Here is a 12,663-nt window from a genome sequence, read left to right as displayed (position 1 = left end):
GTCTTCAATATATCATCTACTGCCCCACGTCTGTCTGCTCCTATTGACTACTGGCTACGAACTGCGTATAATCTAATAGTCGCAATCGTCCTGTGAGATCCTTAGCCGTCCGGATCTTACAGGGATCATTAAGTATTTCCCTCGCTCTACCGTAAGCAATCTCGGGAGGCATCATTACGCATTCAGCCACGGCTTCCTTCGCAGGACCTCTGCAGTAATGCATCAAATATAGCATCGTCTGTCCACTATCTTGCACTCTATCCTCTATGTAGTATTTGAATTGTTGAATAAATCTTCAATAACACCTTGGGTTGCCATCGAAAGCCTCTAAGTCCACTCTAGGTAGGTCTGCCTTAACCACGCAAGAAGTCGGTTGGACCGCTGGTGCCTCACATATGGGTGTGCTACTTACCAGCCCGGCTAGGTAATTCTTTACCTTATCCTGCGGGTCAACCTGCACGTCAACGAAGGAATCATCGTCCGAATCCAGCTCTAACTCCGCTAGACGTACCCCATTACGCGTCAGCATAAGCTGCAGTACTCCATTTCCTCTACCTTAATCTGCGCTCGCAATAACGCAACTGACTTTATCTTTCTATGCTTAGATGAGTCAGAGCCAGGAGATGAACCAATAGCTAGAGGATTGCCGGAAAGGCCGACGTGCGTCGATTCCTCTGGTAGATAGAGATCCATTGACGGGGCTTTCTCCATCTTCTCCGGGTTCGTAGACCGTGGAGTACTGTGCCCGTTAAGTACTCTTACGGCTATCTGCTTTCTGAGTTTGAGTCACGCGTGCCAATCCGGAAAACGACCCATGAAATCGGAATTCTGGAATCACGGTACTATTGCAAATACAATAATATACATATCCAACAAACCTTAACGGATTCTCCTTTGCAGATACCGTAGGGCTACAAAAATAAAGCGGTACAATTGCCAGCCTGAGGATAAAGCGCAGATCACTACGCCTCAATATCGATATCGTCACAACCAAACAGATATCGACGGCGAGCAACCGCAAAATCACAATGTCCGACCAAAGTCCGTAAGAGTTACAAAAATAGTTCAGTGAAACAAGGTTTCAGTTCATCCGGTCAAGGGGAATGAATATGGGGATTGGTTGTCACTTGGGGTTAGACACGGGAGCACACTGTTGGCAAGCTGTCTTCTACAGACGCGTTGAGTCTAATCCCTCTTCCAAGCGATGCTGCTGGTTTGAAAATAACAGTTGGCAGAAATTCAGGTTTGTCCTGCTAAGACCCCCTGAGAGACTGAATAAAAATAGGATGCTGCCGTGAGACAGCAACCAATAAGCAGAACGATCTCCGTGTCATTTTTTGATAACAGATGTGTAGAGGGCTCAGAACTTACTCTTCAATATCCGCTGATTTTTCGGTTACCACCGCTTTCCAGAACTTCGGCCACCGGTGTATAAAATAGCCAGAACGAGATGCTACAGTGGGCCGGTCGCTAAACAAGTAAAGGAAAACGGCTCAGTAACGAAATTTCACAAGACCCGCCGAAGTTATTCATGTCATCAGATTGCTCACCGTAGTCCCTGCGTTGAACTCTCACCCTCTGGGAAAATTAATCGGACATTAGTGACGTATGCCACCAGTTACATGGGAGATTACATGAACAATAATATCAGTGATCAGGTCGACAAAGATCTGGTCTTGAACTTAACATTTGACCCATAAATATCTAGCTTTCAGCCGACGGGGATGCACTATTCCTGAAACCGTGAAACAACCAACGCTAGCGAACAACAAGCATGCTCATATTCATGGAAGCAGCGATGTGGCCTTCCTCTGAAGAAGGACGTGCTAAAAGCGGTAGGCCCCAAAACCCGCGCACGCCGACTGACCGCGAACACCAGCGCATCAGCCAATACGATCGGTATGATTTCATCACCAAAATACATAGTACTGCTCAGAAGGTACCTGCAGTGCGCAGCCGCGTGAGTACACTACAACGTAATTCAAGTAGTCACAAAAATTTAAACAATCGTGTATAAATCTCCGTTCACTAACACGCAAGATAAACGCGGAGAGGGCAGCTTTCCTGGGTCGATTCCATTCTGTCCCCCAGGTTTCAACCGCATCTTCGTTAAATTGTAAAAAATAAGCTGAATCCATGGTGAGAATATTGGGATGAAAAAGAAGAAGAAAAACGATGATAGATCATTTAACGGAAAATTGCAAACGGAATAAAAGTAATCGGCGTCAAAAGCAGAGCGCTTTGCTCTTCCAGATCCGATGGCTACCCGTAAAACTTTTATGTCGAACATATTCACTCCAAATTTAAAAATTCCGCAAAATGTTCTGCTTTCTCAATTATTGCAATGACATCCACACTGGGAGTGAATACAATCAAACTTGTGCAGTACTGTTAGTCGTCTTATCCTTTTGAGTCTTATAGGCAACTACAGTCGCATTAGATTTGTTTTTGTTCGCCGGAACACTCATTGCCCGGGGTTACGATTTTCTGTGTGCCTTTCCCCGGCCGGATTGCTTGTCACTGTCGGTGCTTTTGTTGGACATCTAGTAGATTTCCGTGGATTGTTTCAGCATGGTGGATTACTCAGCTTTCCAAAACCTTCTAGTCCAGCTGCAAAGCTCCGACAATGAAGTCCGAACACAAGCCGAGGTTTATTTGTTTGCCTGTGTGCGTATACTAATGTTTTCAGGCTGCGTACGATGGCATACTGGCGTCCACTCGCTTCAGTTTTCTCTTGCAAACCATCAGCGACAAGAATGTTTCTGGTCAGGTGGGTTTTCACTGTCGTATTTTGTTCTGAACCGGACTTGTTCCCGTTGCCCCGAATCCGTGGTACGGTTACATGACCCCTAAAAATGACGGACTGGTCGTTCATGCAGGTTCCAGCTACGTTTGCATGGGGTGTGTCTGAAGTGGTATAAAATTAAGGACGCTAAATTTAGAGGAGTGGACGTCGCGTTATCCCACGCACTACGGGTGCGTTGTTTGCACTCAGCCCGAATTTATAGATTCCACAGGAAATGAGTCACGACACGAACGACAGGACTGATTGTTTCGCTTTGCAAACTTGCCAATGTTATTTAAAACCCACTCCCATAGGATTGCCATCGAGACTCGATGGCAGGTCAACCTGCTTGATCTTGGATTTGAACCGGCTTCTCATATCCTGACTCCTGAACCATCAGATTACCCCCCATAAAGGCCGCAACTCCCGTGTTAGGGGCTGTAGGTCCTACGTGTTTTCCAAGGCTAGGATAAATATTACGTTGAATGCGGCCAAAATTCCTACACCGCGTGACAGTCTGTTACAGCCGTCACTTTCCGACCAGAATGGTGGATTAACGTGTCCATGATCTTGTGCTTGAGAATCCTGAGTCAGTGAATGCTTGTGCTGCTCTGCGCATACGCAGCCTAGGCGTACGTAACTTTGATTGCACACGCCACCCTCCCGAGGGGTTGGGGGCTTTACAGGTGGTTTTCATAGTTTCCCTTTATTCCCCACAGGGGCGCGATGGATCATTGGTTATATCGCAAATTTACTGACCGGAAGGTCCACAGTTTGAACCGGACCTCTGCCTCTTGACTTCCCGTCAGCTTGAGCAACCTGGCAGTATACAATCCCTTGTGCTTTCTTCACCCTCGATAAATGAACTGACCACGTGTTGCATATGCCAGTCGACCGACTTCCTCGAAGGGCTCTTTTCGCACAACCACGTGAAGGGTGGAAGAGAGCCAGAGGCAGTCAAACAATGACTTGGCAGCGAAGTATGAAAGCCATTACCAGCAAACTCAGCTGCGCTGGTCACTGCCGTCTTCCTGGATGGGGACCCTGAGACGGGCCACATCAATGGCTAGAGATATTGTCAAATATGGCCCAGTCACGCCGTCAGTGGCGTTCATGCATTCGTGCTATTGCCTTCAATGCATAGCTCCTTTTCCGACCCCCACCAAATGACAGGCTACTGACAGTGCTGGATTTATGCACCAGTTTATCAGCTCCCGCCTGCAATGCGCAGCTACCCACTCCCCAAATCATCGGTGAACGAAACTGTGGCAGCTACAACACTGTATGAACGAGTACGCGGTTATTACAGCTAACGATGATGATGATGATGATGGTGTGCTATCTTCTAGTAGCACGGCACTAAAATGGTGCTTTAGCTGAACGATTCTTTTATATTCCCCACACATTCATCAGGCTTTCTGGAATCTATCTGTCATTCATTTGACCTCGGCATACCGTTGAAATTCACGTTCACTACGTTGATTCCTGAATTTCATACTAACGATACCTCAGTGGTGGTTTGGGGATAACGACGAAACATGCAAACGTTGCAAGATTCCTAAGGCTAGGTTGTCGGGATGTTTGATGCCGCAACAGTTTTCCGTACACGTCTGGGTATTGATTGGGTTATCTGCTCTCGGTTGCTTTCCAGTGTTTAGGATGGTCACTCAAGCTTCTGCGGCGTTGCTTTCACTTGAAAGTCGCTTATGCGAATATTTTGTCCCGAATGCATAGCTGTTGGCATCAAGACTTCACATTAGCCTGCGAAACCACCACAGACCGATTTATTCGTCGATTAAGCCAGCTTGGATGTAAAACAATGAGGAGCAGCCTAGTCTCTAAACGTGACAGGCGCAATGCAGTGTGAATCGCAGATGGCTCAGATTCATGTTTTTGCCCGACCTTGTGCAACGTAAAAACAAAGCCAGCTCCCGCATTGTGACTGCAGCTCTGTCGGTAGCGCGCGACGTGTAGTCAGACTTCATGCTTCATTGACAGCCCACTTTCACATCAAAACAGCCCTCCCAGAGCACAGGATGCGTGGCACCGAGGTTGAGGGGAAATAAGTTAGAAGTTCTGAGGCCTTGCGCTCTAAATTTTTATCAACTATGGCTTAGTTTGATTTTGTAAATGAAATCACGAATCGATTGTTCAATTTACAACACTGTACTGGCTGTATCTACCTACATGCCTTTTGACGCTTGTTATGAATACCGAGTGTGCGGTGACTCATTGAGAGCGATTTTGGAGGAGTCATGGTTGTTTTCTTTGATACTGCCTGACTCATTCATCGGGGTGTATCGAGCGTTTGTAGCACCAGTTAAGCGCAAAAGGGATGCAGTTCAGAATAGTCAGTGTTCAACTTAACCAGCCCCATGTGTATATGAGCCGGACTGTAAAGTAAAGAACTAGTGAAATGCGAGAAAATATGCCAAACAGATTACTACACACACTCCGGTTGTATTTGGTTCGGACTGAAGGTGCCACGCTTTCTTGGTTCTCAGTACCACAAAGGCTGTTGATGACCGTGAAAATAAGCTTATCAGGACAAGGGGTGCAAGTGGAGTCCGGAGTATTCATTAATGGTGGTCAGTAAAAATGGTCTAGGAAGTGGATCCTTAGAGTGGCTGGGTGACATTGCGAAGAGACTTTGATGTTAGTCCAGCGCATGCTTCACAAGTGAATAAAGCGTACTCCGCATAACCGAAAGACAGGTTTGTTAATGCGTTCAATAGCACATGGGAATTCCCGATTGGTATTAGGGATGATGTAACTCTCGGAACCTTCGGTCTTTGTCGTCGTCGCACAAATTTTTTGGGAGTTACTCGGTCATATCTTACTAGGTCTCTGAATAACAGCTTAGTTGAAATAACTTCTGTGGCCCTCGTGCTTCTTTCGGGTTGCTTGGCAACTATGCTAGCCTATGCTTCTGGAGAATAGAGCTATAAGAGTACCCTTCTGTGGCACTTACAATATCGCGGGAGTTTGTTTCATCAACCAGCGATATGAGTTAATCAGCTGCGAGTTGGGCGAATTCGGAACGTGGTCTGGAACTGCGAATGTCTTGCTTTTATCACCAGACTAACCTTGCTGGTGGGCTTGAATAATGGAGACATTTCCCTACACGCTGATCTTTGCCCGCTTGATCGGTGTGTATCTGTTCCGACCATCCTTCTAGAAGCTTGGAACCCCAAAGGACAGTTTCTTTTAAGGCTGCTACAATTAGTTCCGAGTCACATTTTTCAACTGCTTTGAGAACCAACTCAAGATCATCTTCATGCTCATCTTGGGTTTGCCCGCATATCGTAACGTCATCTACGCATCCAAGTATTAGCGATGCCTTCTTTCTTGAGTGATGAATTGTGCGCCATTAGTCACCAAGCCGGAACTGGATAGACTGCAACTGGTTTCAAAATCAGCGTATGGTCTCCCTGTACATTGTGGGAATCTAGTAATGAGCATTGGTGATCTAATCACTCATTTTATCGAACTTCGGCGACGCATCGAGATAAGTCGATTGATTGTCCGGTTGTTGACCGCTACTCATCTTTCGGGATTGGCGTTTTTGATGTGTGCTCGTGTCAAAGGTTCACCATTTCGTTAGATGGTCCGCTCGGACTCTTTTGAACTTTTCTTCAGAATTGTAGTTTCGTTCTTTGATCACGACCTGCTCGAATCGCGAGGATTTGTATTGTGACTCAGTTTGGAACGAGTTTAGCCTACTCTGGACTTGCTAACCATGGACTTTTCCCCGGACTATTGTACTGGGCACCCGCTCTGTTCCTTTCATTGTATTGTGAAACATCACGAAGAGAGATGGAATAGTTAACAAACGGGTAAATTGATTCCGAGCCACGTTCGAACTTCAGAGATGCTGGCCTCCAATGTGCTGGAAGTAAAAGCTGGATCACATCATCTGGATGATAAACTCAGTCAAAACCACTTCGTCTGTGTAGGTGATCCCTACACTAATACAGGTTTTTCAACCTTATTCTGCTTCCCTTATATCTCCTATCCTACAGAAATATGTCTCATCTTGGTAGTGAGCTCTGTCAGAACGATATTGGATGTGATAGCCATTTGCAGGAAGTATCAAATGAAGATAGCGAGTGCAGCTTTTTTATATCGTGATTTGCAGATGTCAGGTCTGTTGCGTTCCCTGCTCTCATGACTCTTGAGTCTCCAAACGCTACTGATAGTATATAGCTTACCAGACAGTCGCATCGTTAAACAGTTACAGCAGTGTCTGGATTGTCCACTGTGATTGAATCGATGAGAAACGTTTGCATCCAGGACCCAAATACGTCATGCGTCGGAGCTAGGCAATAGAGTTCTCGAAAAACGGCTGATGTCCAGTCCTGCAAGTACTTAGTCGGGTATCGTTAACAAGGGTACCGACATTCTAAGAGTTTTTCTTGCGCAGAAAACCCCAGCTTGCTTTCTAGTCACTTCAGCCGCTTGGTCAGCAAGGGTTGCATCGCCTTCTAGAGGCACTGCCCGCGAATTGTTTTTCCTACTAAAAATTGCTGATAAGATTTCATGGGATTTGTTTCAGGTCGAATCCCCAGCGCCATCTGGCTTTTTTTCATCGAGTGCGCAATTTGACATTTGCGTAATAAACTGCCATCTGCAAGGCAGCAGGAACAGGTGATTAGTAACATCAGAATGCCATTGGGTTCAGTAACCGATTCATGAGAAGGGTGTCGAGGCTTTACTACGATTGTGTAGACCGAGGACGTGTGTTCGTGTTAGCTAAAGGGTATCCTTAAGGAGGACTGCGAAATCTGGTAAGAATAAACGGCCAGTTAATTGGTTAAGCTTACGACGAGAGCCTGGGTAGAATGGTTTCAATCACAATTAGGTTAGCCGTCTGCCTCTACCAGTGTCTACAATTTGAGTGGCAGTCATGGTAGCTCTTAGATGATGGTACTTGAAGACGGCTGCACCAACCACAAGAGTATGAGCCTTATCGCAGCTGGTCGTTACCGGCTTCAATAGTACTTCGACGCCCAACCTCGAGAAGGGACAAGGCTGGGGTTCGATTAGGTAGAGAATACGCTGATTACACCTCATTACATCAAGCGCTTGAGCAGCGTCATACGTACCGCTATTAACAGTCTCCTGTGACTGCAGGAATTGTTCGATGGTCGTCCAGTCTAAGTGCTCGTAGCAGTCCTCATTCTTGTGCTCACGGTGGACTAACCAGAGGCTACCAAGAAACTATATATTTCACCGTTAAAGCTGGCTTTCCACGTCATCATGAAATGCACACTTATCGGGTGCAGTGAAACTTGGAATCAAATAACACGAGAAAGGACTAATCTACTGGCAGTAGGTCGTTATATGACGACCATGAATTTGAAGCATTCCCGTGTTACACGTTTTGGCCTCCTAAGCCGAATCTCCACTATTTTTGCATCTTGGAACTTCTGCTGAGGAAACTGGGCCGGGTCTGTTCGCATATTTCGGTGGCTGCCTAGATTATGAATGCACTGTAACAGACGAAGTCAGCGATCGCATTATCAAGGAACAAATGAGTGCTCGCCGAGTTGCACCATTTTGGACCTCAAAACATGTTGAATTAGAGATAGTGCAGTTTCTACAAAACAGCTGAGCCCAGTCGGTTTATGGTCATGAGACTCAGTCGCTCTATTATAAAGTTTCATCATCATGGCACTGCAGTTTTGGTTGGTTGCAACGTTTATGGCGACCTTTCTCGTAGGTGAACGTTTGGTGCTAAATCGGAATCCCTAGTGAAGGTGGTAAAACCTGCCAGGTTAGGTTAGTTGGGCAAGCCCATCCTGCCAACATCTACAAAAGAAAGCACTTTCTCGCTTCAAATTATTTTGACGGAACAGTCATGGAGGACAAGTCATGACATAACAACACCAACTGAAAGTGACACCTGTCAAAGCAAATGTGGAACTTGTAGCTTCCTGACAGGAATCCATATGATTTGACATTGACGCCGAGTCGATCGCCGAGCATGTATTGCTAAATCCTGTTGTACTCCGAGTTCCTTTCCAGAGCTTCACCAATGGTAGACCGACCCCCCTGTCGGCGTTTCACTGCAGCATGCTGTCCAATGTGTTTATTCGAATGCCGTTCAAAGATGCAAACATTCTAGCAGGTTCCTCTACAACTTAGTTCCTGTCATAAATCCCTATCCCCGCCTTCTTTTTGACCGTTTACTAGAGTTTTCGGCTGTGTGGTAGTGTATTATCAGCATTTTTTATCTAGTGAAGTTTCACCCGTGATTGTAATGACAGTCTTGTTTTCCCCACGAAAGCTTCCAATGTTCCTCTAATGTTTGGACACAACACCTGACATTTTACCTGGCTTGCCTACATGATATCGCTATCGGAAGCCTCTTCCGAGTTAGAAATAGTTTCTATTTTTTAAACGCTTGAAAATCCATTTCCCGCCAAAACCCTTACGCCACCATGTAGGACCGGTTTTAACTCTTCTCATAGTGACGCATCAGTGCTTGAACAGCGATGTTGTGCTGTCGATGGTGATGATAATGATAATAATTCGAATGTGAATGGTTCTAATGATGTCAGTGACTGTTAGTTCTAATCTTTTCATACTTCCGAAACCCTGGTCGCGGATGACTTAGTATAATCCAAGGGAAGGGGCTAATGTGTGACATCCCTACCTTCTGAACGCTTTTGCGACTTTGTGTCTGTCCGTGACTTCCTGTTCCACCCACTATGGTATATCAAATAGCACGGTAACTTCAGACAGCCCTTTATGGAGATGAAGGAAGATTATTACAACCGCAATCATCACAATGTTCCACAAGGTCGTGACATGGCGAGAAGCGTCGAGTTAAGATGCTCGGTCCAGATTGGTTGACATTCTAACCAATCAGGGCATGCCTTCATTTGGTCCGTATCCCGCACGTGACACATTCGTCCAATTGACGTGCTGTTCGATCACTAGGGACGACTGGCCTTCGGATACCAAGTTAATGGATCAGCTGTGATCGCTTATGTTTGGGCGATCCAAGGTTGTCTTCGTCACTGTGCTTATCGCAAGTTAGCAGGATGATACGACAGCTGAACGATGGATGATGGAAATCTCGAAACCAAACGACTGAATGATCAGAGTCAACCTGGCCGATGCCTTGATTCGATTGCACATCAGCTGGCGATTTTGACTGGGATCATGGTGCGCACCTAGTACTATACGTAGTCCATTTCAAGGCACAACTGAAATTTTATGTCTCATTTCAGTCAGTGCATGAGTTGTAATCTGTACTCAGATTTCATCGAGTTACTCGTTTTCTCTGCATGGTCGGCATGAACTGAATCAAGCGTGGAGGCTAAAAATATTCATTGGCACCCGAATTATCTTGCGGTTATTTTTTTATAGATATGATATTCGAAATTTCTTGATAATGAAGGCTTTAAGTTTCAGTAGATCCTGATGCGAATGCCAAGCCTGTATCAGCACCTTATGCTTAGTGCCTAGTGAAAACTCGCGCCGGAAAGAGACATTTTCTATTTCGCCGCTGTTTTGCTAATTTTAGGGAAACCGCAGTGGCTGCGAAGCGCCATATCTTGTTCGTGGTGAACATGTTGGTCATTTACCCTTTACAATCACTTTTTTCATTTTCCTTCCATCAGTCCCGCCATATGGCTGCCATTCTTGGACGACGTTTGTTGGTGAATGATTACACAGTTGCTTTTGAGCAACTACCACCCGAGACAAAGAACGCCGCAAAACAACAGCTTCTTGTAGGTTTGATCCACGAACCCGAACAGCCAATGCGCAAAAAGATGGCTGATCTTATTGCAGAGCTAGTCCGAGCCCAATTCGGTGAGTATATTGTCACTGGTCTGTAACGTGTTTGATTATTAACATCCCGCACGTTTGAGCCATTTGAACAAAGCTGTAAAAGGTTGTCCCGACTGATCAGAAACGACCAGATTCCTATTGTCGAGATGGCTCGTGGTTAGAGGTTGTCCCGACTGATCAGAAACGACCAGATTCCTATTGTCGAGATGGCTCAGTGGTTAGAGCGCGAATTTAATGACCGGAAGGTCCGTGGTTCGAACCCCACCTCTACCTCTCGACTTCCCCTGTCTAGGCTTGGGCAACTAGGCAGTATTCCAGCCCTCGTGCTTCCTTCTGGTGGCATGGCATTTAGGCACCGAAAGGGTGCTACAGCTGAATGATTTTTATATCGATCAGCTTTTGGTATGCTAGAGATTAAGGCCAGAGTTACTTACATGAAATTTGTTCTTGGTTCCGTCCATTTAATTTGTTAGTGATCCCTCCGCCTGACAATGCTATTTTCCTTTCCTTCGTAGCTCAGTGATTTTCGACGTTTCATTGAATCAAATCCTTTGGTGTAATAGTTTTGTCTAAGTCTGTCGTTTACCTCATAGGGCAGTAGTCACAGCACATGCGTTTGCTCTGTTACGGAGGTTACATTTGGGTTCATTGTAGACGACGATGGAAATTCGGAGTGGCCAGAATTCCTCCCCTTTTTATTGGAATGTTCCAACTCCACGGATAATGGCTTACGTGAAATCGCTTGCCACTTGTTTGCTGCTGTTCCAACGGTTTTCGGCAATCAGCAAGCCTCGAATCTGCCCTTAATAGGTCAATTCCTTGGTCGTGCTATCGGCGATCCTGGACACTATGAGCTCCGAGCGTCTGGAGTGCGAGCACTGACTGCTTTTATTGTACAAAACGCCACAGAAAATTCAGTTCTGCAAGCCCTCAAGGAACTAGCACCAATGATGCTTCAGGCAAGTTGTGCTGTTTTTGTGTACCACTGTGTGTCACTGGTTTTCTGTGGGACCGTTGTACTATTCGTGGTCGCAGCCGTAACATCATATCTGATAGCGGACAGCCCCAGACTTAGACTGCCGCTACTTGCTCCTCCAAAGTTTAGCCTCACGGGTTACTTTTGATTGACATGAAATCGTCAAAATGACTAAAACTTAGGTAGATGCTCTGAAACTAGTATACCACCTCATTCTAGCTAAACACGACTCAGTAATCAGAAACGGGTGATTCAGAAGAAGGAATGTCCGTCGTATGTGATGATGTTGTTCCACGGATTTGTAGATGTAGGTACGTTAGGCCGCACGACCGAAAGAGAATGATTTCGTGCTCGAGTTGCCCAAGTAAATGTCACTGTAACGTCGCGCCGGCTAATTAGTCAGTGACTATCACTTGCCTGTTGCCCTCACCAGTAGCGACATCGGTGTATCACTGCCAAGCTCTGATTTGAAAGGAATTAAACTGAAGGGAAAACCTTCTTACATGTAGCATTTTTCAACAAAATAGCAGCACTGTCCGGCCAAACTTGGGCGATGCTTGTTCCTTGGGCTCGGTGTCACGAACAGTGCTTCTCTGATGAATTACCGTCGGAGGCCACCAAAGTTTTCACACTAATTAATTAGGACTTAGTATGTATTTTTATTCTGGAAGATGGATGGATTGAGATTCGGCATATTTTTTTGGGCCCTATTGGCAACTGGTGTGTTCTCTATCGTGTCACCGTTTTCGATATCGACGGTGGTTCATCTGAAGATGATTTGTGGGACAGACTCGGACCCCCCGTGGCCATAGGAGCTTCGATAAAGAGTACTTCTTCAGGTTATCCAGAAGTCGCATGCCATCACCTTCAGTTAAATTGCTCGTTTAATTTAAATTAAAATTAAATTAAATTAAATTAATAATTAATTAATTAATTTAATTAAATTTAAATTAATTAAATTGTACATTTCCACAGCAGTTTAATCGCATCTGCCTACCACAGGGTGTAGAGAACGATAATGTCTCCTTGTTCACAGTCCCATTTCATCTCGGTGTCGGTATTTATTGTGATGAGAATTAAGAACGCAACCGTTCTCTAC

General features: G+C 45.5%; 1 protein-coding gene across 1 annotated transcript in view; it reads left to right on the top strand.

Annotated features, from left to right (window-relative positions):
• Positions 1-2,571: 2,571 nt before the first annotated feature.
• T265_06170 (hypothetical protein) overlaps positions 2,572-12,663 on the top strand; it is a gene marked incomplete at both ends in the record, with an annotated part of 24,878 nt that continues 14,786 nt past the window's right edge. The window contains 4 exons of the mRNA XM_009171371.1: positions 2,572-2,649; positions 2,690-2,770; positions 10,417-10,609; positions 11,243-11,505. Of these exons, the coding sequence (XP_009169635.1) occupies positions 2,572-2,649; positions 2,690-2,770; positions 10,417-10,609; positions 11,243-11,505 (615 nt within the window). The remainder of the gene's footprint in view (positions 2,650-2,689; positions 2,771-10,416; positions 10,610-11,242; positions 11,506-12,663) is intronic.

This window comes from Opisthorchis viverrini, assembly GCF_000715545.1.
Source record: "Opisthorchis viverrini unplaced genomic scaffold opera_v5_124, whole genome shotgun sequence".
Taxonomy (NCBI): Eukaryota; Metazoa; Platyhelminthes; class Trematoda; order Opisthorchiida; family Opisthorchiidae; genus Opisthorchis; species Opisthorchis viverrini.
Note: the sequence above shows the minus strand (reverse complement) of the source record. Positions and strands in the feature narration are given on the sequence as shown.